The sequence below is a fragment of the Sarcophilus harrisii genome, chromosome 2 (genome assembly GCF_902635505.1).
Source record: "Sarcophilus harrisii chromosome 2, mSarHar1.11, whole genome shotgun sequence".
NCBI classification, from domain to species: Eukaryota; Metazoa; Chordata; class Mammalia; order Dasyuromorphia; family Dasyuridae; genus Sarcophilus; species Sarcophilus harrisii.
This window is the reverse complement of record NC_045427.1, coordinates 224442173-224468169: the sequence shown is the minus strand read 5'-3', so window position 1 is coordinate 224468169 and position 25997 is coordinate 224442173. Positions and strand designations below refer to the sequence as shown.

Below are 25997 nucleotides of genomic sequence, written 5' to 3'. Positions count from 1 at the left end.
CCTGAGTTCAAAAATTTGGTCTGAGTGACCCTGGGCAAGTCACATAACCCTGTTTGCATTTGTTTCCTTATCTGTAAAAGGAAATGGCAAATCATTCCAGTATCTCTACCAAGAAAACCCTAAATAAGGCCCCAAAGAGTTGGACACAGCTAAAATGAGGGAATAATAACAGTATACTTCATGTAATACTTACATCAGTTTGTAGCAGCTTATTATCTAAAGTTAAGAGGCTATGGAAATTATTCATCCATGTTTCCATATTATCTTCAAAAAATTCTGGTAGGTCCTAAAAAGATAATAGATGGTGGCTAACGAAATTTCAGTAAAATGAAGTATTATGCTATTTTTATAATTATTTGAATCTTAAGTTCCTTAGTTCCTACCAAATAAAATCCAAACCCTTTAAAATGATATTCAAGGATCACTAAGTTCTGGTTCTTCCAATCTAACACACTAAACCCTTGTGAACATTCTATGATCAGGAAACTGGTGTTTACAACTTGACTTGCCTTTCTAGTGCCATTTTCCACACACTCAGAATATACTTTTGACCATCTTCCAACTGCTTAAATACATCTATCCTTAATGGGAAAATTCTGTTTTGTCACAAAACTTTCTCTAAATCCTCTGGGGTCCAACTGCTAAACTATTTCTATACTCTAAGGTCCTGTATCACTCCTCACCTCTCCACTTATTAGTTGTATTAAAACTATTTTGTGAACACAGCAGGCATAAATTAGAGAGCTGGCACTATGTTTTTTCTTTTGTTCCTTTCAATATCAAGTACTTTCAACACAGTCCTTCAACATAATGTACCTTCCACATAATTGAATTGGTATTCAATAACTCATGAATTAAATTTAACATGATATTCTTTTTTTAAAAATTTTTTATTATTATATCTTTCTATTTACAAAACACATGCAAGGGTAATTTTTTCAACACTGATCTTTGCAAAACCTTCTGTTCCGTTTTGGTCAGGTATACTTATTGTGTATCTAATTTATATTTTAATATATTTAACATCTACTGGTCATCCTGCCATCTAGGGGAGGGGGTGGGGGTGGGGTGGGGTAAGAGGTGAAAAATTGGAACAAGAGGTTTGGCAATTGTTAATGCTGTAAAGTTACCCATGTATATATCCTGTAAATAAAAGGCTATTAAAAAAAACAAAAAAAACAAAAACACCCTTCTGTTCCAAAATTTTCTCTCCTCCTTCTCCCCTCTTCCTCCCTTAGACAGGGAAGGAGTCCAATACATAACATGATATTCTTAAAGATATATATAAAGATAAAAAGCTACAGTTTGTCATGTGTTGTACACATCAGGGGGAAAAAGTTGCAGTCTTTTTCTGATGTCTCATTGTGACATGGAGAGAAATACCAAGTGCTTGATTCTTGAAGGCTATGTGAATAAGCCTAAGTTCTGGCAAGTCCTACAGCAAAATGGAAAATTTTTTTTATGGACACAAAAACAGATAATTTATTATCTAACTATAATCAGTCATCAAATGATGAATACTTTGGTCAGAGCAATTATATGACTTGGTGGAGGAAGCTTCTAGGGATAAAATCATAAATTTGGCATTCTGAAACATATATACAATTCTTATTCCTATACAAAACTGTGACCACTGAAATAACTTAAGTGGGAATGGTAAGGAGATGCTCAAACTTCCTTAATAATCAAAAGTTAATTATTTATATAACATAAACCACAATCTGATAATATAGAAAGTAGTAAGAATTAAGATAAAACTTACCTGAAAGTTTAAACTGTAGAACAGTTTTGCAATCAAAATTAAAGAGGAAAAAAGAACTTTCAGAGCAGATGCATCATTTGCATGAGTGCTGCAGAGTTCAATAGTAGCCTTAAAACAGGAAGAAATTTAGATATAAAATCAGTAAAAAATATGCACTCAGTCACAGATTTAATATTCTACAATACAAATAAAAATATATATTGTTGCCAGTTGCCAAGTTGGACCTATTCATAGTTCTTAACCCTATCCAAAAACCAAAGTAAAAGTGAACAATCTTCTTATTTATAATATGCTGGGCTTTTTTTTTTTTTTTTTTTAATTTACCTCTTTTCAATAACTAGTGCATAGCTGAACAAAAATCAAATAAGACCAAGAAAATGTTAACCAAAAACCAAACCCTACATACTTTTTGTCAAAATAAGCTTTCAAGATAGTTTCATAAATTTGATTTTTAAAATTTGAACAAACTTAATCAACTTAAAATTCTCATCAATACCTTAAAAAGATTTGTCAAAGGTAGTGCAAAGGCATCCAAAACAAGCTTAATTTCAGTCCATAACTCGTTTGACTTAAATTCATGACGATACCTAGGAAATAAATAGTCATTTTATTTGAATTATTTTTATTAAAGAGCTTAATTTCACATTGTGACCTTTTTAGCACTTGACATTGGTGACTTCATATTCTCCTTGGTGATAGCTTTCATGATAATAATGTTCTTACCTACATGACTGTCTCCTTTACAAGCTCTTATTCCTAATGCTTTCTTATACCATTCTTTTCCATTTGTTTGTTTTTTTTAATTATTATTTTCTACACACAAATATGCACTGTGGTACAATAATTATATTACAGGCACTTTAAATACAGGACATGGGCAACTTATTTAACCTTTTTAAAACTGTTTACTCATCTGTAAACTGGGATCGTTATGAAATTGAACCGAGTTAACATGTAAAATGTTTTGTAAACTTTAAAGCACTATATAAAATTAGTTCTTATTATAAAATATATTAGTAAATGTTACTATACAGTATCACACATTATTATTTTACATTGTAAACTCCATGAAAGAACACATCCTATCCTAATTTTTATCACTTTCTCAACAGTAATGCCTTTTTTGATTTTCTTAAATATCACATTTTCATCATCTCTAGTTAGGTGGCTAATTTAAGAAATTATATCTTATTTTTATACAGTGCAAATTTAACAAGGGAAACAAATTTTTCTCATTTTTCATAAGTATAGCCAGAGTCTTATAGGATATCACAAAATAAATAAGATTTAATTTAGTATGGAATTCATAAAAAAAGTGTCTTGTATTTACTAATCATTTTTAAAAGTTTCAAAAGAACCATTTTGAAAATGTTAGATAGCAAAATATGGAAGAGATTATACCTATTTATAAAAAAACATAAATGACACGGGAGAATTTAGAAAAGAAATAGATATGCATGGTGTATTAAAAGTGAGAAAAGGGTACATGTAAACACATGAAAAAAATTTGCTCGCCATAGTGCTTAGTGTTTGATAAACCTAAATATCCAAGTTATTAGGAGAGGCAACTCACTATTTGGCAAAAACTGTAAGGAAATATGTGGGACAAAAACAAGGAATAGACAAACATGTTTGTATATCAAGAAAGCTCCAAATAGTTATATAATTTAGAAATAAAAGGTGACAAAAAATTAGAAAAGCATGGAAAAAAATTACCTGTCAAATTTATGGGTAGAAGCATTTTAGAATAAATAAGAATAAATGAGGCTTGTAAGAAGTAAAATGAACAATTTTAATCATTTAAAATATAAAACTTTTTGTGTAAGCAAAATTAGTATCACTAAAATTAGCAGAAAGGCAGGAAACTGGGAAGGAAAATACTTGCAGCAGGTTTTTTTGATAAAAGCCACATCCCAATTGACCCAAATGATTAAAAGATATGAACAGGCAATTTTCAGAGGAAAAAAATTAAGGTATCAATAGTGATATTCAGAAACATTCCCAATCACTACTGATTAGATAAATAAAATAAATCTAATATACTATCTCACATTCATAGAATTTGATAAAAAGGAAAAAATGACAAATGCTACTGGAGATGTGAGAAATAGGTATAATAATATACTGCTGCTGGAACCAAGAACAGGTCTAATCATTATGGAAAGTAATTTGGGACTACGACTAAAAAAACTACAAAATTGTTTATACCCTGTGACCCTGCAATAACACTAAGTTGGCCTATATTCCAAAAAAAAAAAAAAAAAAAAAAAACCCAGAAATAAGACCTATTTACGAAAATATTTATAGCAGCTCTTTTTAATTATAGCAAAGAACTGGAAACTAGGGGCTGTCCATCAATGGGAGAAAGGGTGAACAAGTTATGGTATATGGGAACACTACTATTTTATAAGAAATGATGAAAGGGATGATTTAAGAAAAACCTGGAAAGATTTATAAGAACTCATGCAAAGGGAAGTGAACAGAACCAGGAAAACACTTTAAGCAATAACAAAAATATTTTAAAAGTCAAAAGACTTTAAAACTTGCTTGTTTTATTAAAGAGTTAGTAATTGTGCTTTGGATATGTTATTAAGCACAAAAATATAACTGCAACAATTTCAATTCAATAAACATCTACTGAGCATTTATTATGCACAAGAACAATGGTATATATGAAAAGCAAAATTAATCTGAGTTTATATGCCCACACACAAATCCTGTACCTTTTAAATAATGAATGTGCTGTGCGAAGAACCCCATTGATAACATGGAAGTCTCCACTCTGAAAACGATTAACCATTTCTGTCAGTAAGTCAGGCCATTTTTGAGGAAAATCTTCCCGGCCAATGATGCTAATTGCATCACTCAGCTAGAAACAAAAAGAAAAAAAAAAAGAATTTATTTGGGTGAAAGCTTAATAAAACAAATCTGAAAAGATAAATTATATGATCCTATATTACCTGTTTCTGAATCTGTTCAGGACTGCTAAGCATCAAGTGCACTATATTGGCTTTAATGGCTATCCGATCTGCTTCACAGATTTTGTTTGGTTCATCCTCAATCTAAAAGCAAAGTATTGATAATTAACATAATAAATTCTTTTTTAAGTTCCTAGACACACTATACATGTTCTTTTCAAAGTAGGGAAGTTTGGATACTCCTTGATGCCCATTACTACTTCTGGGTTTACCCTATACCAGTCATCATTCTGTAATCTCTCTTCCTTTGGGGCCCATACAATCTACACCCACAAGTTAATCAGTATCCTGGTGGCTGGTGTTATGGACCTCCAAGATAATCTTCTTTCTTCAAGTTCTGTACCTGACTCCCAGTTTTATCTCTTCCCTTCAACTTCAACATACATATGGATACTCTCTCAAATATGCTCACACATCTCAAGTTCATCAACCTCCTCATTTCAAATCTTCTCCTTCTCTATCCTTAGCCCCATATAAAAATGTTCATAACCACAACATAGCATTTCCACTCCGTTTTTGTCCACTTGCATTTTTTATTTCCTTCTCAGATTATTTTTATCTTATTTCTAAGTCCTCTTTTTCTTGTGCAGCAAAATAACTATATGGATATGTACACATATATTGTATTTAACATATACTTTAACATATTTAACATGTATTGGTCTACCTGCTGTCTAGCGGAGGGGCTGAGGGGAAGGAGAAGAAAAGTTGAAACAGAAGGTTTTGCAAAGGCCAATGCTGAAAAATTACCCATGCATATGTCTTGCAAATAAAATGCTATTAAAAAAAAAAAAAGTTCATACCCTTGATCTTGCCATCACCCTCAAATATACCTTTTCCATGTCCATGAACGCTGAAATTCCCTTATCTAATGACAATCTATTGCCATTCTACTTCTCTTTCTGCCTTGCAATCCTAAACAATGTATTTCATCTTCACCATGACCTTCAATCCTTAAATCTTCCAGATCTTTCCCATACCAGCACTTTCCATTAGGTAAACTCTCCTTTCTTCCCCAAACTGACTCCTTGGTAAACAAGTTTAATTTTATACTAACTTCTTGAGTCCCTGATACCCTTATCATATTGCCATTCTTGCCCCCACAATCCTCAACCTGTGATCACATCACCACTACCATCTGTTGCTTTTACTCCTACACATATGCAGCTGAATGAAGCTAGAGGGGAAAAAAAGGGATAAAACCATGCTGACTTCGGTCCACTACAAATTTATGTTATGTAACTTCACAGGGTCCTTATTATAGGAAGGCAACCCTTTTACACCTTACACAATCCCACTTAGCAGTTTTTTTCATTCCTCTTTGAACCTACTTCTAAGGTTCTCCCTCCCCCAATTCTCTCAACTAAGAACCCTACACATCATAATTCAATGGGGGAAAAGAATTGACGCTATTTGCATTTAGCTCTTTCTTGTCTCCTCCTCCTCATTTCGTATCACTTAGATGCTTAATGAGAATGTCCTTTATCTTCCGATCATATTTACTCAGGCAGCCTTTCTATTTGCTCTACATGTACAACCAATTTCACTCTTTCCTATCTTCTTCACAGATTGCCCCTCCATTATTCCCATACTCTCACTTGTCTTCAATCTCATCTCATCTACTGGCTGCTTCACTACTGCTTACAGAAATGTGTCCTCCATCGTTAGAAATACATAACTTGACCCATTCATACTATCATCCTATATTTCTCCTCCCTATTATGATTAAACTCCTCACAGTTGAGAGGGCCATGTACAGTAGATATTTACACTACCTCTCCTCTCACTTTCCCTTAATTCTCCAATCTGGCTCCTGGACTCACCATTTAAGTGAAACTGTGCTCTCCAAATTTATCACTGATTTCTTAATTGCAAGATCTAAAGCCTTTTCTGAAACCTCACTCTGCAGCTTCTAATAGTGTCAACTACCCTGTCCCCCTTACTTCAAGGTTTTGGTAACACTACTGCATCCCTTCTATTTTACATCACTTATAAACAGTAGTGAAATGAAGATAAAAGGAGAAGTTTCTTCTTTTCAAATCACAATCTAAATTCAAATCAAATTAATGTTTCATTCTCATACTGATCCTAAGGCATCTAAGACTTTAATTTCTGGAATTCCAGATCCAGACAGAACTGAATGACTTAGAATGCTATGTAGTGCCATGGTCAAAGCATTAAACCTATTTCATAATTTAAGATTCTGTAGTAGTTTTAAAATTTGTAGTCAGCAACAACTAAATATATCTTGAAATTATGAGCATGTTTACATTCTAAAATATATAGGACAGCTGTCATTGTAAAGAACTTTAGGAATAAACAAAATAATTTTGCTATTATATAAAAATTTTTTTTATGTGATAGTTATTCTTCAATAGATTAGTTTTTATCTCATTATATATAAACTCACAATTTTAGTCCAGGACACAAAAATAACTTTTATTTCATGTTCAGGTTATTATTAAATGTAGCAGTTTTCCCTGACAAAGCATCTTTATAATGCAATTAAATTTACAAAACGTACTAAGAACTACCTCTAAAAAGAAAAAGGGTCATTGAAACATTTTAAAGCTCACAGAATAACAAAAAAAGATATAAAGGAAAAAAAAAAGATAGCTTTGAAACTAATGTGCAGAATTTATATATTTTTAAAAAATCAAGAACAAAAATATTTTTAAAATGCAACATCACTTAATTCAGAGGTACTAACAAAGTTGAAATTAATAAAAATGGAGATGAAATCAACAAAAATATAAAATCTTAGCCACTGCGCCAAGGAAGGCAAATTTATGAATATTGTTTAAGGAACCAATGAGAAAAAAACCAGATCTTTGTTCAAAAAAGTTTCTATTTAATTTATGTGTAAATCCTGCTTGCAAAGATCCTAGAAGTTTACAGAAAAGATAAGTTTTAAAATCCTATTTACTAAAATACCTACAATTCTCCAGTTCCTCTTGATATAGTTCTTGAATGTTACTGAGGCACATACTTTGATGACATTATCTTGAGATTTCTCCAGCAATGTTAAAAGCAATAATGGGTAATTCTGATTTCCTTCCACAGACTCAAGAAATTTCTCAGCTGTAAAATAGTATCATATTTTAGGAAACAACAAATAATTCTATTAAATACCAAAATCTTTTCATTATAAGCATATGAGAAACACAAATTCATCGATTTCAATTTCAAAGTTATGAAAAGACAAATCTAATCAAACCCCACCTAGATCAGTTCTTAATCTGACGGAGGTACCCAAAGTCTTCCAATATTAAGAGCATTGTCCCATGTATTCTAGTTTTCTTTTGTAACTCAAGACAAATCTATTTGGATCCATTTTTCCTCATGTATAAAATGAAGTGAATAGAGCACATGTGTGTACAATGATTTCAATTCTGAATGTACTTTAACATGTACATCCTAAATTTCGTCCTTAGCAACCCAATAACATAGATATTTTCATCCTAGTTTTACAGAGTAAAAAAAAAAAAAAGATACAGCAAAGTAAGTTCACTGAACTGTTTCACTTGTGACCAACTTTTTTGGGTTTTCTTGGCAAAGATGCTGGTTTGCTATTTCCTTCTTATTTTATAGATGAGGAAACTAGGGCAGAGTTAAGTGAGTTGCCTGGGATTATACAGCTAGGAAGTATCTGAGGCCAGATTTGAACTCAGAAAGATTATTCATCCTGACTTCAGGGCTAGTACTCTATCCATGGTGCCACCTAAGGGCCATGGAACATGTAGCTGCGTTCTAATCACCTACCTGAGACTAGAATACAGGTCATGACTTTTACTCTTTATGAAGAGGATTATCCCATAAAATATTGTATTTATGATGACTCTTTTTGAATCTTTTTATTCCATTTGAAGCAAAAAGTTGCATGGGGTTTTTGGCCATTCTATACATCAATGTGTTCTTTCATTTTTCCTATGTCTTCCAAATTTCTAGGGTTTTCTCTTTCTCAGAGTCCTTTCAGTGTTTACACATACAGAAAACTTTCTACTATTCTTACTTGCTCATAGTCTTTCCCCTCTGCCCATTTAAATATGCCCTTCTCTCCATATTTTCAATTTCCACTATATTTTTCTCCAGGAATAATAATTGGAAATAGGAAAATTGCAATAGGTCAGCTCATCCCACTAAGTGTTAACTTTCAAGTTATGCCAGTTTTTGACTCTTATAATTACAATTTCAACTATTTCTTTCAACATGGATTACCTTGAACATGCCCATAAAGAAATTTATCTGTCACTTTTTTATCCCCTTCCACAGCCATCAAAAGAGTCATGACATATATCTATGTCAGCTTAATATTTTATTACTCAAGAAGAGTTTAGGAACATTTGAAAATTTGAAAACTTCACTGTGTTTTCTCCTCATAACCATTTAAAAAGATATCAAGTAAGTCCAATTCCTAGGAAACATTCTGGATAAATCCTCCAACTTGGAGAAGCACTAGTTGACTCCTATTCTTTATTTTTCATAAGATAATTCCCTAACAAGAACAAAATATTTCTATCTATGGTCTGAATGACTATGTCAGAGAATTTCCTTAGTATGTTGTGGCCATATTAAATATTTAATACTTTTCCAAAAATACATTTGCAGGTATACTCTTCCTTTTAAACCTACACAGTCTTAACTGTTCGGGGATCCTGTGTTTTATTATATATGTCACCAACTAGTTAGTTCTACACATCAAAGAATTCCTTTATGAATCCAGGAATAACCTCAAAAGCAAGATGGAGGAAAAACAAGTTTTATATCACATTATATACAATGGCTTATACTATACTATTTGAACTTTTTAACATTTCTAATAGATATAAGATATATTCAGTAGAAAATATTCAATTTTTTAAAAATTGAGCCTTAAAAGAAGTTTATTAGATTCAATACAATATTTGATTCCCATTCTTCATCAGAAATTTAATGACTTACTTTTAAATATATTAACTATTAAAATTAATAGAATTAATTTTGTGCCCTAATTTCTCTCGATCCAAAACAGATATTTTAATGTAGGAATTAAAAAAAAAAAAAAAACACTCAAGAACAGAGTAAAACATCATCTATAAACACATACTTTTAGATTTAAGCTAATATCTTTTCACTTTGAAAATGCTAAAAGCAAAAATTAACTACTGAGTATGAAAACAAAAGTTAAAGGCAATAAACACATGTAGACCACTCAACAATATGGCTGAAAGCAAAAGTCGTTATTGGGATGACATTTGTAAGGAAAGTAGGTTGAATTAAGTACTTTATTTGTTTTTCAGAGGAAAAACTCAAGCGCGTAACACTTTACCTGGACGTCTGATAGTAGGATCAGGATCAAGTGTTTTCTTTAAATACTCTGTTAGAGTTTGCAAATTTGCATCACTTAGTTCCATTGTAGCAGAACCTAAAATACAGAACAGATTTGAATAATTAATCAAATGATTTTGTTATGATTTCATTCATGGGATCATAGATTCAAAACCAAAAGAAATCCTAAAGGTAAAATTCAAAGCCAGTTGGGACCCCAAAAGATTTTATAACACAGATAACAAAGGCAAAAGTGGCAGACCCATGTTCAAATCTCAGTCTTCTAACAACGCTATAGAATACCAAAGTATGACACATTTCTCTGTGTGTGTATGTGTATGTGTACAACTCTACAGGGTACCAAAGTATGACACATTTTTGTACGTATGTATATATGTGCTGACCTATCATGTTTAGGATATAAATTGAAAAAGGCTTTCATGAGTTGGATTTATGATAGTGAGAATGGTTACCTTGACAGATGAAAACAATTGTATATCAGAATAAGGAATGATGTGAAAAAAAAATAAAAAAAGGAAAAGTGTGGGAAAACAGAAGCAGGAATAAGTAGAGGCAGGAAAAAGAAACTTTATTTACAGTCCAAAAGATAAACAGAATAGCATGACACCATGACTGTGTTGGTTCTCAAAGACCACGAAGAATAATGAGTAAGTAAATGTTATGTGGTATATACACATCAAATGAAAAATTTTGAAGCTGGGAGTCAATATAGTAAGACTTTAGTCTTACTGAGCTTTTTTCAAAAAACAACCAGGATAGATCCATCATCAAAAACAAAACAAAACAAAAGTAACCAGGATATAAAAATAAATTTATATAAGTCACCAGTATTCAGCAAAAGCTCAAAGGGAAAAGAGAAATTCCCATTAAAAATATTTACAGAATAAATACAATACAAAAACTATAAAAATACAATTATAAAATATTGCTTATGGAAATAGATATACCTAAATAATTGAAGAAATATTTATTGTTCATGGGTAGACTAAATAAATATGAAAAAGCTTTCAATGTTAACTAATTTATTTATTCAGAACTGTATCAAACTACCGAAGTATTATTTTATAGGGCTAAAAAAATATAAATTCGTCAGATGAAACAAAAAAAAAAATCAAGAATTTCAAAGGAAATAAATAAAAGGCGATGGGGGCGGGGGAGAAAGGGAACTTACTAGTATCTGTTTTCAAACTATATATTATAAAGTACTCATCAACAAAACAATTTCGTACTACTTAAGAACCAGATCTATTAATAAAACAGATTACATAAATTACATGTAGAACAAAATTAACATAATGGTGCTGTATTTGATAAGCCTAAAAACCCAATTTACAGGGTTAAGTATTCACTATTTGACAAAAATGGCTGGGAAAGTTGGAAAGCAGTTAGGACAGAAAAAAATCTCAAAATCTTTGCAATAAATTCCAGGTGTGTACACAATTGAGCATAATGGATAAAATTATATAAAATAGACATTACCTTTCAGATCTATGGATGGATCTGCATAGCAAATTTCTCTGACAATGGTCATATTTGTAAATTTGAATTCAATTTTCTAAGTGCTATTCCTCAAATGAAAAATGGTTTTAAAAATGTACAAAAACAGAGCAGCTAGGTGGTGCAGTGGATAGAGCACCAGCCTTAAAGTCAGGAGGACCTGAGTTCAAATTTGGTCTCAGATAATTAACAATTCCTAGCTGTGTGACCCTGAACAAGTTACTTAATCCCAATTGCCTCGCCCCCCCCCCAAAATAAAATAAAGTATAAAAAAGTTTTAAGAAGTCCAAGCAGCAATATGAAAGAAATCTCCAAATTATTTATAATTACAAAAATGCAAATTACAGATTCTACCTCACAACCACCAGATTTACAAAGAAAAAAAAAATGTTGGAGGAGATACTAGGAAAATAAGAAGACAAATGTACAGTTTAAATAATCCCCAGTAGGGGCTTTGTTAGTTCCTGTGTGGACAATTGGCTTTAGGGAACAGAAAAACAGGATACAGTTGCCCACTTGGCCAGGGCAGGGAGCCTGGGTCCTGGTAAATAGAATGCAGGAAGCTTGAGACATTCTATATGTTTCAAAAAATTTCATTTTGATAAATCCTCACCAATAGTTAAATAGTAAACAACTCCAAAAAGGAAAAAATCATTGCCTTATTCTATGAATACCCACTACAAACCATCTCCTCTGATCAACCAGTTCCCTGATGTCACTGGTTTGGTCTTCTTTTGCAACAATTAAAAGACTTTTCCTTTGAGAAATGAGTCCTGTGTGGCCCTCTTCAACAATGATTTGAACCAAATCAGTTCCAATAGAACAGTAATGAACTGAACCAGCTACAACCAGCGAAAGAACTCCAATAAGGAAGACACTAAATAGTTAGGTACAAACAATATAGAGTAGATATAAAGTAATCTCAAAGAATGACATCCAGAAAGGCCTTCTGCAGAATATAAAAATTGAAGGAAGATAGGGACACAAAAAGGTAAAGGTAAGGGATGGAGGAGAGCAAGTACAAAGGCACAAAGATGACAGATGAATATCCAGTTTGAAGAAATGCAAGTAGGCCAGTGTAGCTGAATTATAGAAATTACAGAAGAGAGTGGAGAATATTGAGGATCATATGAATTAGTGTAGGCAGCACAGCAAAAAGAGAACTATATATACAATAAACTCAGCATCATAAAGAAAAACTTTCAAAGACTTAAGAATTCATCAATTAATCATTAATTATCATTAATTCATCATTAATAATTCATCCTTTTCTTTTAAGGATAGTAGTTTGCAAAATAAGACATTTAATTTCAGTCGCAACTAATAGATAAAGATAAGTTTATTTTACTTGACTATTCTTGTTATGTGACACCATTTTCATTTGGGAAAGCCATTTCAAGGGGGAGATTAAGGTGTCATAATGATAACAAAAAAAAAAATGTAGAAACAAAATATTTTTATGTAAGGATCAGAGGAGAAAGGTCACATTCAGTGCACCAGGAAATAAACAAGCTGTTACGCTTGAGACCTCTGGAAATGATTTGCTGTGAGCAAGCAGAGACCACATCCTGGGTGGGAACTCAGTTAACTGGAAGTATTTCCTTCTCTGATTGGCTGTGCTTTTGACCTCATAGACCCTATTTAAGCTCAAATGAGGAGGAAGTTGCTCTCTTTAACCTGGTGTTCACCTGGGAGTCAACAGGAGGTCAGCTAGGCAGAATGTGAACACATGAATAAAAGACTCTGAGCTTGCACATGGCTGGTCTTGAGCGTGCTACCAGTACTTAAACTACAATTCATATGAAACAGTAGCCAGAGATCTCTAAAGATCTCAGAAGGAAGTAAGCTTGGTAAAATTGGTTTAAGCACTGCAAAAGACAGTGACCAGAGATTTCTCTGAGGGCCTGGAAATTAGGAGAGGACTGGCAATGTAAAATGTAGAATAGTATTAGGGTGTTAGCAAATGAAGTGAATGCCCAGGGTCAAGCATTTTACATTTTTACAGAACAGAAGAACACAAAACAGAAGGCCCAAAACAGGGCAATGTTGGCACTACCTCATTAAATTTAACATTCAAAAGAAGCAGAAATTTTTTTTCCTTTTCAAGTTATTTTTACCTTATGTCTAAGTCCGATTTTTCTTGTGCAGCAAAATAACTATATGGATATGTATACATATATTGTGTTTAACATATTTAACATGTATTGGTCTACCTGCCATCTGAGGGGGGATGGGGGAAGGAGGGGAAAAGTTGGAACAAAAGGTTTTTCAAGGGTCAATGCTGAAAAATTGCCCATGCATATGTCTTGTAAATAAAAAGCTATAAAAAAAAAAAAATTTTTTTAAAGGAGTAGAAATACTAAAGACACAAAAAGAAATCAATCAAAGGACAAATCAATGTTTTGCCAAAGCTAGCCCTTCTCGATTCAAAGTGAAATATCTTTCAGGAGTCATCTTAGTTAATGCTACCCTTTACATTAGCATTTTTATGATTCCAAAAATGCCTCTAAGTTTTGATAAGAAAACAATTATTTTCATTATATTAGGCTGACTCACTTAGATTTAAGATATATTCATTCTCTTTCCTTTTACATATTTAATAAAGTGCTTTGGAATCCTTATTTATTTATCTGTAGGAAAAATATATAATATTCTTTTCTTTCTGAATTCTATTTTCCCATAACTTCTTCCATGCTGACACGCTGAATTTGTAGTGAAATTGTTTTGTGTTTTCCATCCGTATTGTTCCTTAGATTCAACTCCCATATCAGTGTCTTTGCACACTGCCTTCCTGGAATGTATTTACTTCTCATATCCAGTTCTTAAGAATCCTTAATTTTCTTTTCAAATTGTAGCAACAATACCTCCTATGAAGTTTTTCCTGACCCTCCTCCGACCCCAAATGCTTTTACATCCCTTTAACAAAAAAGCAAAATCAAACCAAAAACCAATTCCTGTCAGTTTTGCTGGGCCACTAGTTTTGAAAACAGAAATTTGGGGAATAATTTGAGTATTACTTAAATATCACTTTTGTTTGTACACAACTTTGTCTACAAGGGATAAAGTGCCATTTTTAAAAAATATATATTTTCTGGTTGTTCAGAAGGAATTGCGAAAAATCTGAACTTACACATTTCACTTCTATCACCATTTCTGCAGGTACATTGTCTCTACACCTTGATTAATCAAGTTTTTTGAATGTTGTGTCCCTAACTTCCTTGTTCCTGTAAGCCCTGTGATTTTTAGGCATGTATATGTTGTTATAAATGAAATACCTTTATCTTGTTTTTATTTTGTACACACTTAATGTGCACATGTTGTCTCCCCTATAGAATGTAAGCTTGTAAGAGTTGGTGCTTTTGCTTTGGTATCTTTACTTTCCAACATCGAGTAAGTATTTAATATTTATTTATTGATTTACAAAAATAAAAATGTTCTAATTGATGAGCTACAGGCTTTTCTCATTGAAATAACTTGGTTCCTTTATTCTTAATTCAGAGCCTTATTTCTGAATTCTACTGTCATTTTCATAATAACAGAAGGCTGGCCTACCAATCATACCCAATCAAAAAAGAAGAATGAGCAAACAAAAAAGAATTCCAACATAAAAAGCTTTTATTGTGACAAACATGTTTAAGACATAAACCCAGAAGAGAATGGCTACAAAACATCTATAAGTCTCAACAAAAAACATGGATTAGACAGAAACTCAACTTTAAAATCTTAGAAGAAGCAGGAACTGTGCTTTTTGTTTTGTTTTAAAAGAATAAAAATTTTTTTATAAATGAGAATTATGAAAGATAAAATCAGAAAGGGACTTGAAAGCTAACCTTTTCCCAAGCAACCAATCCCCAGAAAACCAGAATGAACCAAACAGAAGTTAAATTAATGACTTCATTGGAGACAACAAAGCAAAAAGACTATTTAAAAAAGAAAGAAAGAATGTAAAGTATCTTATAGCAAAAACAACACGACTAGGAAACATTAAGGAGAAAAAAAATTAATAATCATTTGACAAGAGCCAAGATACCAACAAGGGCCTAGACATTATATTTCAAGAAATCACCTAAAAAAATTTTTACCCAGATAGCTTAGAACCAGAGAGCAAAGTGGAAAGAAGAATCCCCTAGTCACTTTCTGAAGGAAACACCCAAATTAAAACCCCCAGGAATATTATAGCCAAAACTTAGAGCTTGGAAATTTTAGAATAGATGGTTTTGCAAGGGTCCAATGTTGAAAAAATTACCATGTATATGTTTTGTAAATAAAAAGCTATAATAAAAATTTTTTTAAAGAAAAAGCTTTAATTAAAAAAAAAAAGAGATTCTACTTTTTTTAGTTGATTAAGAAAAAGCAAACAAACAATGGTGAAAAATACACATTAAATTTTCATAGTTCTCCCTCCAGATGCAGATGGCATTTTCCATCCCAAATCTATTGGCAGTGTCTTGAATCACTACACTACTGAGAAGAGCTAAGTCCATCACAGTTGGTCATTACATAATCTTGTTACTTCACTTAACAAATGAGGACCATGAAATGCAGAGGAAGAAACAGAATTTAGCAAACATCACAATGACAGTACTAAAAAAGATAAGACAAATCCAAATTTTCTGACTTCTAGTCCAGGATTTTTTCTAACATCGCCCTATCAACAATCTTTCTACATATTTTTTCCTATTCCTAAGAATTTGCTTATATTTGATTAAAACCCAGTGTTTCATGAAAAGTTCTATAAAATTTGTGGGTAGTGACTAAATAAAACAGGTAGAATCCTAGATTCTATGGAAGGGTCTTTGCCCTGAAAAAGTGGTTTTAGGTCTGAAAAAGCTTGATAATTTCTCTTCTGGATTGAGTGAAAGAAATTTACTTTTGCAGAATATTTAATTCACGCCATTTAATCACAAGAATTTCTTAGGTGCTAGGGATAAAAGCCCCTCAGTGGGGCTTTCTATGAAAGGAGAAAACATGCACATATATAAAAATATACAAAGTAAATACCATGTAGTGGGAAGTTACAGGGGACTAGTTATTGGAGAAACTAGGAAAGCTTTCATATAGAATGTGGTATTTGAGCAAAGCCTTGAAGGGAACCACACCATAAGGTGTTAAGTAAGAATGCATTCCAGGAATGGAAGATCATTATGTAGAAGGGAGATGGAATGTTAGGTGTGAGGAACACAAAGAAGTTCAGTTTAGTTGGAACACAGAATGAGGAAAAGAGAATAATGTATACTTAAGTTGGGGCCCATTTGTGAAGGGCCTTAAAGGCCTGAGGAATTTTTATTTGATCCTAGAAGTAATACATAATCATTGAGGAAATGACAAGGTCACTTGTTTCACTGTCTATGTACAGAATGTAGAGGAACAGAGACCTGAGGCAAGGAAAACAATTAGCAGGCTAGGAAAGAGGTGATCAAGACCAAATCTATTTAAGAGATGATATAATGAGTGATGATAAAAGAATAGAAAAGATGTTTACGTAAAAAATAAAGAAAAATGGTAAATAACTGATTCTGTGGGATAAAAGAAAATGAGAAGTCCAGAATAATACTAAGATTGTAACTGTAGGAGAATGGAAGAACAGTGACACCTCTACACTATTGCCAAGGAACTTGCTGTACTTCAGATTGGCACCTTTAAAGTTTTTTAACAATCAAATTTCCTGTACCATCAAATCAGTGTTTAACAAACTAAAACAACTACCTAACTGTTCTATAAAAAATAAACAAATTGATTTTAGAAAGGCCTGGAAAGATTTACATGAACTGATGCTGATGAAACAAGCAGAACCAGGAATACATTATACACAATAACAGCAAGAATGTTCAATGATCAACTATAAAAGACTTGGCTCTTCTCAATGATCCAAAGCAATCTCAATAGACTTTGGACAGACAATGTCATCTACATTCAGAAAAAGAACTAAGAAGACTAAATATAAATCAACACATGCTATGTTGACTTTTTTGTCTTTTTCTCTCTCTCATGGTTTTTTCCCTTTTACTCTTGATTTTTCTCTCCCAATATGATTCATAAAGCAATGTGCATTAAATATATCTATATCTACATCTATATCTATATCTAGATAGATATAAAAGAAGAAAAGAATAGAGATTTCACAAGAGGGGGCTGATGGATTTTAAGAGGTGAAACTTCCTAGCTTTATGATATTTAGATTTAAGGGAAAGGCAGCAGAGAATCATCTCCAATTACCCTCTCTCATCTATTCCTATGAGTGGACTATTAAAAGAAGAATATAGGGTTAGATCCTGGTGTTCTAGAAAGCTGATCCTATTCTTATGGTTAATAAATCTAGCTACTATACACCTTTGGTTTTCATTACATCTGTCTCAGAATTCAGAGGAACATGTGAAGACTTATATGAACTGACACAGGGGGTAGTAAGCAGAACTAAACAAAAAGACCCTCCTAAATTCTCTAGGACTATGTTCATAAGCAACAAAATGGGTTTTAGTTTCTATTTTTAAAATTATTTCTATCTGTTCAACACGACAAAATATACTTAATACATTTAAGATTGCTCACCCCAAGATTACCCTCTAGACAGTCTGAATGACATGTCATTTAATCTAAATATGACTACATGAAATAACCTATGTAAAGGTACTTTAAAAATTCTAAAGCACTATACAATCATAATAAATATTTATGATACTTGAAATCAGATTAATCTATCAATCTTAAGTTTGAAGTAAAGGTAGCACCAGAAAAATTGAATAATAAAATTCATCAGAAAGGAAAAAAGTATAAGAATTTTAAGGGAAATAATGAAATCAATAATAATATTTATGAAATATCTACTGAGTACCGGACACTGTGTTAAATCTAGAAAACAATAAAGCCCAAAACCAGAACTCTTAAGAATATTTCAAAGCAGTGATAATAGAAGGAATTTGGTATTGTTTAAAGAGTAGAAGGTCTACAATGGAACAAGTTACACAAGAAATAAGCAAACAAACAGTGCTATTGACAAACCCAAAGACTCCAACTACTTGGTCAAGAACTCACAACTTCAAAAAAAGTGATAGGAAAAACTAAAAAACAATTGGACAGAAATTAATTTTAGATTAATAAACCTCATACTACATAAACCAAGATAACTTCCAAACACATATATGACTGATATAAAAGTCAAATCATAAACAATTATAGAGGAACACATCACATTTACAGAGAATGCAGATCAAAGTATACTATTTTTACTTCATTTTTTCCACAGTTTTCTTCCTTTTGTTCTGTTTCTTCTTTTACAACATGATTAGTAGGGAAACATTTTATGAGTGCACATACATTCCCAATAACAAATTGCTTACCATCTTAGAAGGAGAGAAGTGATGGAGGGAAGGAGAAAAGTTGGCACTCAAAAAATCTTTTTTAAATTAATTGTTAAAATTAGTTTTTACGGAAAAAATAAAAGGCTATTTTATAGAGAAAATAACACTAAATTTGCTGTGTCATTCTTAAAGGGAGAAGAATGAACATATGGTGCTCATTTTCAATGCCTTTTTGCCTTACTATTTTATTTGTAGAAATATTCATCTTATTTTCCATTTGAAATTTAGGAGAAAACAAAATAAAGAGCAACAACAAAATAATAAATATTAAATGTGAAGAAATTCTAATTATAATGGTCTCAAAGAAAAACAAATTATAAACATAAATTAAAAGAATATGAAAATACAAAACTCTGGGAATTTATGTGAAATGATACAAAGTTAAATAAGCACAATTATATAACTGTAAATGAAAAGGAAAAAATAAAATAAAATCCTGAACTGCATTTAGAGTCCATTAGTTCTTTTTTTAGATGTGGATATTATTTTCCATCATGAATCATTCAGAATTGTCTTGGGTAATTTTAGTGTTAAGAAAAGCTGTAAATGATGAGTGCAGGGTATTACTATGTATGATATTCTCCTGGTTCTGCTCACTTCATTGTATATCTGTTCATGTAAGTCTTTCCAGGTTTTTCTGAAATTAGTCTGCTCATCATTACCTATAGCACAATAATATTCCATTACATTCATATTATCCCAATTTAATTAGCCATTCCTCAATTGATGATCATCCCCTCAATTTCTAATTCCTTATTTTTTGGCAATGACCATACATTTTATCTTTTTTAAATAATATTTTATTTTTCCAGTTACATGTAAAGATAGTTTCCAACATTTGTTTTTGTAAGATTTTGAGTTCCAAATTTTTTTTCTCCCTTTTTTTCCTTCTTCCTAAGACAGCAAGCAAAGTGATATCTAGGTTATACATTAACAATCATTTTAAACATATTACCATGTTATGTAGTGAAAGAAAAATCAGGACAAAAGGAAAAAACAAACAAAAAAAAAAAAAGGTGAAAAAAGTATGCTGCTATTCACATTCAATCTCCATAGTTCCCTCTAGATGCGGATGGCATTTTCCATCACAAGTCTCTTGGAACTATCTTGGATCACTGAATTACTGCTGAGAAGAGCCAAGTATCATACTTAATCACATAATCTTGCTGTCACTATGCACAATGTTCTCCTAATTCTGTTTACTTCATTCAGCATCAGTTCATAGAAGTCTTTCCAAGCTTTTCTAAAATCAGCCTCATCATTTCATATAAAATAATATACCATGGCATCCACATACTATAAATTATTCAGCCACTCCCCAACTGATGGGCACCTACTCACTTTCTGGTTCCTGCCACTACAAAAAAGACTTATACATTTTTGCACATGTGGGTCTTTTCCCCTTTATGTTCTCTTCGGGATGCAGACCCAGTAGAGACATTGCTGGATGAAAGGGTATACGCAGTTTGATAGCCCTTTGGGCATCGTTCCAAATGAGCGTGGAGAAATTAGAGTGATAATGAGAGTAAGATGAAATATTTGTAAAGTTTTTAGTTCAATCCCAGGCACATAATAGGTGCTATGTAAATGCTATAAATTCCTTCAAATACTCTAGTAAATCAAGACCTCCAAATGATCTCTAACACTACTTCAGCTCCCCAAAGAGAAGATCACATCATTACCAATCACACATAATTATACTACCTTTAATAATTTTAACTCTGAAAATCCTATTACTGCCTTTCTTTCCCCGTCCCTATTTCATTGCACCCAAACCCATTTCTTATCCTTATTGTGATCTTTAGTTTCTCCTGATCTTCTTGTTTTCCCAATATATCACCCTTGAAGTAGCCTCACTTCCCTTCTTTCAAAATTAGACTTGATTCTGTCATTGACCAATTCAAACTGATAGTAGCCTCTTCCTATGGAAACTTGTGCCTTGCCAAGGCCCACCTTCTTTCCACCTACTCCAAAAATACCATTATGTAATCATGGACACCTAGGTCCATTACATATTAAAGTTCTCTAATCTCAACTGAGCTCTCAGTGCTACATGGAAGGCCTTTTATTCTTTCCTAATTCTCTATTATACTGTCTGAAATGGTGCTCCCCGGGTGTTTTCTTTCAGAAGAGCTGTCATTCTACTTTATTGAGAAAATGGAAACTATCCCTTCTCCTCTTTATCACATCTTAAAATATGACCACATAAAGTTTTAGTCTCATTTCTTTTGCTGTGCTTGAGGAAAATATAGCCATTCTCTTTGTCAAGGCCCAACTTTCCTGGAATGTCATCCTTCTGGTCTCTGTTCCTGGACTAGTACCCTAAACCATTCTTTCATCTTTCATTATCTTCCAATATTTTTTATCCAATTGTTCACTCCTGCTTCTTAAAAGACAACAAATAGAATGGAAACTCCTTGAGAGTAGAGACTGCTTCACTTTTATCTTTGTATCTACAGCATGAAAGCTTCTTTCTTTTTTTTGCAGGCCAAGTGGAGTTAAGTGACTTCTCCAGGGTCACACAGCTATTAAATGTTAAATGTCTGAGGTTGAAAATGAATTCTGGTCCTTCTGATTCCAGGGATATCTAGCTGCCTTACATGTAAGCTTTTTAAGTTAAATGATTGTTGAATTAAATGACTAAGTTTCCATCCCTGGAGAAAAAAAAAATCTTTGTTTTGACTGCTACTTCTTAAACTGTCCTGTATCTCTCCTTACCTTCCCAGCAAAACCAAGAAAAAGTCATCTATATTTAATGCTTCCCATTTTCTCACCTCTTTTCAACTCCTTCCAATCTGATTTTTGATTTAGTAACTTTACTGAAATCTCTGCCTTAATGATCTTCAAGAATCACTCACTAATTGATGGATCCAATGGCTAGTCTACATCCTACTTGACTTCTTAGTGGCCACAGAGACTCCCAATCCTTCCTCTTGTATGCAGCCTTCTCCAGCTTTTGTGATACTACTATCTACTGGTTTTCATCCTACTAATATGACCAAGTGTTCTTGATTGGATCATTATTCACTCTTCCTCACTAAGCATGACCCCCAAAAGCTCTTTTCTCTATATTCCCTCAGCTGAATTCAACAGTTCCCATGGGTTCAGTTATCTCTATGCACATGACTCTCAGATGTTTATCTCTGCCCTTTTCTATATCTCCTGATGGTCTCATACCGTTAATAAATCACTAGACTTCAACTACATGTCCCATCAGCATCTCAAATCAACATGTAAAAAGGGAACTATTGAATGCAACACTATCCATCTTCCCATACACCCAGGATGACAACCTCAAAATTACCTCTGGCTTTTCTCTCTCCATTCCCCAATACCCAATCAGTTGCCAAATTTTATGGATTTTATCTCCTTAATAACTATCTTTCCCTATCCCTTCCATGTTCTGCTCATATTAAAATACTCTAACTTAGGCCCTCAGCACCTCTCCTTTGGACTATTACAAAAGCCTCTTACTGGTCTCCATGGTTCATCTCATCCTTTTCCAATCCATTCTTCACACAGTTAAGATCATCAATATTCCTAAGACACAAGTCTAATCAAAAACCTTCGGCTGCTCCCCTACTACCTGTAGGATAAAAAAATTCAACTAGTTTTCAAGCTTTCCACAATTTAGTTCCTATCTACCACTCCAGATATTACTTTTATTTGTCTCTATGACTATTTAGGTGTTTCCCAAACTCAAAATTCCGTGATCCATGCTGAGAACATACTTTTTATTTCCATCTCTCAAAACTCAGATTAGAGGCAGAGTAGAGAAAGCATTCATTTTAGCTCTCTTAATATTTCTCTTCAAACAATTTTACATAATGTCTCAAATTAAATTCTGGAATGGCAGAACCAACAAAAGACCAGTGAGACATTGTCCCATGCCAAGACAACACCGGAGATCTGACATAATGTTTAAATTATCTGAAGATAATGTTAAAAAAAAAAAAAAAAAAAAAGACAAGTGAGAAAGAAGAATGCCTTTAGATAACAAGGAATCAGGATGAATGGGGGGAAATTATCTCATATAAAAGGTGTGTAAGGAAGAGCTTTTAGAGTAAAGGGGAAGATGTTAAGGTGGTAGACAATGCTTGAACCTTATGCACATGTAAATTGGTTTAAAGAAGAAAAATATATTTCTATACTCAATTGGTAATAGAAATCTATCTTATTCAATATAGAAGTAGTATGAAAACGAGGATCACAGGTAAAACAAGATTGTAGGGGAATGACAGAAAAAAGAGAAAAGAACAAACGGAAGAAAACAGGTTGGAGGGAAATACACAGTTAATATAATAACTGTGAATGCAAATGGGATGAACTTACCCATAAAACAGAAGGTGAGAGTAGAATGGATCAGAAAACAGAATCCAACCATTTGTTGCTTACAAGAACATACTTGAAACAGAGATACACACAGAGACTACAGCAGAATCTATAATGTTCCAGCTGAAGTACAAAGCAAATGCAAAAAATAGACCTAATTAAAAAGGACACTACATATTGTTAAAAGGAACCATATATAATAAAACTATCAATATTAAAAATAAATCCAAGAAGTGGCAAAGCATCCAAAATCTTAACAGAAAAATTAAATGAATCACATGAAGAAACAGACAATACAACTGTAAAAATTGAGAACTTCAACTTTCCCCTCTCAGAACTACACAAATTTAAACATAAAATAAATTTAAAAGAAAATTTAAATTAAAAAAAAAAGTTACATATGATAGAGATCTCTGGAGAAAAATGAATGAGAATAGAAAAGAGCATACCTTTTTCTTAGCTGTACCTGGCATCTTCATAAAAACTGATCGTGTATTAAGGCATAAAAACCTTACAATCAAATGCAGAAAAATTAAACATACCCACCACTTCAGACCACGAGGCACTTAAAAATTAAATTTAATTTTTAAAAAGACAGCTCACATACCAACCCTCTGTGAAATGTTTCCTGATCTCTCCATCTATAATTGGTAGTGCCCTCTTCCATCTCATGTTTATTTATTTGTGTATATTTTGTATCTCTACAATAATAACTAAGCTCCTTCGAAGCAGAAGAATTTTTTGTTGTATTCCTAACACATTGCCCTGTGTTTTTACTTATATGCATACTGAAGTGAAACACCTCCTAACAACTCCTCCATTAATGCTAAAAACAAATAAGTAAATTAAATCTTCTTCCTCTTCCCCATCCAAGGAGATTCCAACATTTTCCTATTGGATGGTTTGAAACCTCTAACTCCCCAAATTTAAAAACTTTAGATTAAGAATAAATCCTTCTACAACTACTAAGTCATACAGCAGAAGGAAAAATTAATAAGATTTGTTGAAAGAGATGTCTACATTTTTTCCTCTGTGAATTTACGCTTTAATGGATGATTCCAATTTCAGATTCATGAAACATGAAAGAGAAAGAAAGGATCCCCAAAAATAAAGGCTTGTGATAAGCACAACTGTTAACTTCAATCTTCTCAATGCAATCACTACTTTTAGCATTTTACCACTCCCAAAGCCTTAAGGGATCTAGGTATTCCTACATCCAAACATGTCACTCTAACCTGCTGCAGAAAAGGGATTTCCCCATCACACAATTTACTCATATACCTTTCTATCCCCAAAAGATGCCGACATCATAATTTGAGAGGAAGATAGGTGTTACTCCCCTGGATTGGAGATGGAGCAGGGAAGAGGAAAAGGACGAGAAAAAAGAAAAGACAAGGCATAGGAAATATTTAGAAGGAAGATAAGTAAAAGGAAGGGCCCTGGTCGGCAGGACGGTAGCCGACAACAGCACCCCACTAAAAACGAACCGAAAAAGGAAGTCTGGTCCCCTCCTCCGCATCCCCTGCATTTACGGCATAGAGGAAAGAATAGAGAAGATGCCAAGGTAAAAGAGATCACCAATGTGTCTCCTGGAGGATTCCATAAGGCAGTCATGCCTCGCCCCAAAGTCCCCACCAAATTTAATGAGAATTCCTGCAACAGCTAAAAGATAATTTCTTCGTAAAAGGAAGGGGAAAAACGGTACCCGCGGCCGAGTCCCAGAAGGAGGAGAGGAAACCCAGCAAACATTACCGGGGAAAGGCGAGTCCCTCATGCTTAGGGGCTTACCGCTCCACCTTAACCTGCTGGAGTGAGATGGACGTAACCCGAGAGCCAATCAGCAACAGGCTACCCTTGCAGCAAAGAACGGCCCCAGCCAATGAACGAGGCGACGGAGGGAAAGGGGCGGGCATCCCGTTGCGATCACGCTAGGCCGAGTCTCCGCTTGCCCTGGCCCCCACAGGCCCAGCGCCCAGCCTGTCCCAGCGGAAGGACGCGGGCACCGCGAGCCCAGGGGCAGCGGGTCCCGCGGAAGTGGGCGAGGGCAGGGGGAGGAAAGGCTGAGTGAAGAAGCTGTCAGCAGGGCGACCCTACCATCCGCTCCCACCTTAACACAACGCGGCGCGGCCCCCGGCTCCCGGCGGCCAGAGCTGGGCCCCCAAGGGGAATGATGGGAACCTGGGAGAGCCGGCTGGCCGGACCCAACTCAACCCCGCTTCTCTCCTTACCTCTTAGTAATACGGGACAGGAAAAGAAGATGCCCGACTTTAGACCGTACCCAGCTATGCCGCTCCAGCTGCGGCACCGCCTCACATTCAAACCCCGGCAAAATGGCGCGGTGGCGCGGCGGAGCCCAGTGCGCAGGCGCTAGGGCGGCCAGAAAAGGGGCGGGCCCCAGAACGACACTGATCCAGCCCACGATCGGTACAGCCAATCCACTACCCGAAACTTGGGCCTGGCCCCTCCTATTTACCCTATGCACGGCGCTCCCCTCCCCCTCCCGAGTACCTATGGAATTATAGAACGCGAAGCTAGAATGCTTTTGAGTACGCAGAACTTTGGGGGTCAGGGGTCATTTAGTCCAAGCCCTTCATTCTTACAGTTGAGGAACATTTCGCCAGTGTCGGAGACCGAGCTGGTGTTAAAATCCAGGTCTGCTGGTTCCAAATGCAGTTATTTCCATTACGCCACGTTGCGCCCCCATTGTAGGAAAAGCGCTTTGTGGTTTTTAAACCGCTTTGC

The 25997-nt window shown here is 33.9% G+C and overlaps 1 protein-coding gene across 3 annotated transcripts in view; it reads right to left on the bottom strand.

Moving 5' to 3' along the window:
- Window positions 1-25976, bottom strand: part of CSE1L (chromosome segregation 1 like) — a 51159-nt gene extending 25183 nt beyond the window's left edge. The window contains exons 1-8 of one of the 3 annotated variants that reach the window (XM_031951583.1): window positions 25856-25976; window positions 10049-10144; window positions 7679-7821; window positions 4723-4824; window positions 4486-4631; window positions 2259-2349; window positions 1763-1870; window positions 194-286 (exon numbers count right to left, since the gene is read on the bottom strand). In XM_031951583.1, coding sequence (XP_031807443.1) covers window positions 194-286; window positions 1763-1870; window positions 2259-2349; window positions 4486-4631; window positions 4723-4824; window positions 7679-7821; window positions 10049-10144; window positions 25856-25868 — 792 coding nt within the window. In that variant the 5' untranslated portion in view covers window positions 25869-25976. Of the gene's footprint in view, window positions 1-193; window positions 287-1762; window positions 1871-2258; window positions 2350-4485; window positions 4632-4722; window positions 4825-7678; window positions 7822-10048; window positions 10145-24960; window positions 24980-25483; window positions 25615-25855 lie in introns of those variants that run through there. The other 2 variants (XM_031951584.1, XM_031951585.1) reach the window with 2 other exon arrangements.
- Window positions 25977-25997: the final 21 nt, after the last annotated feature.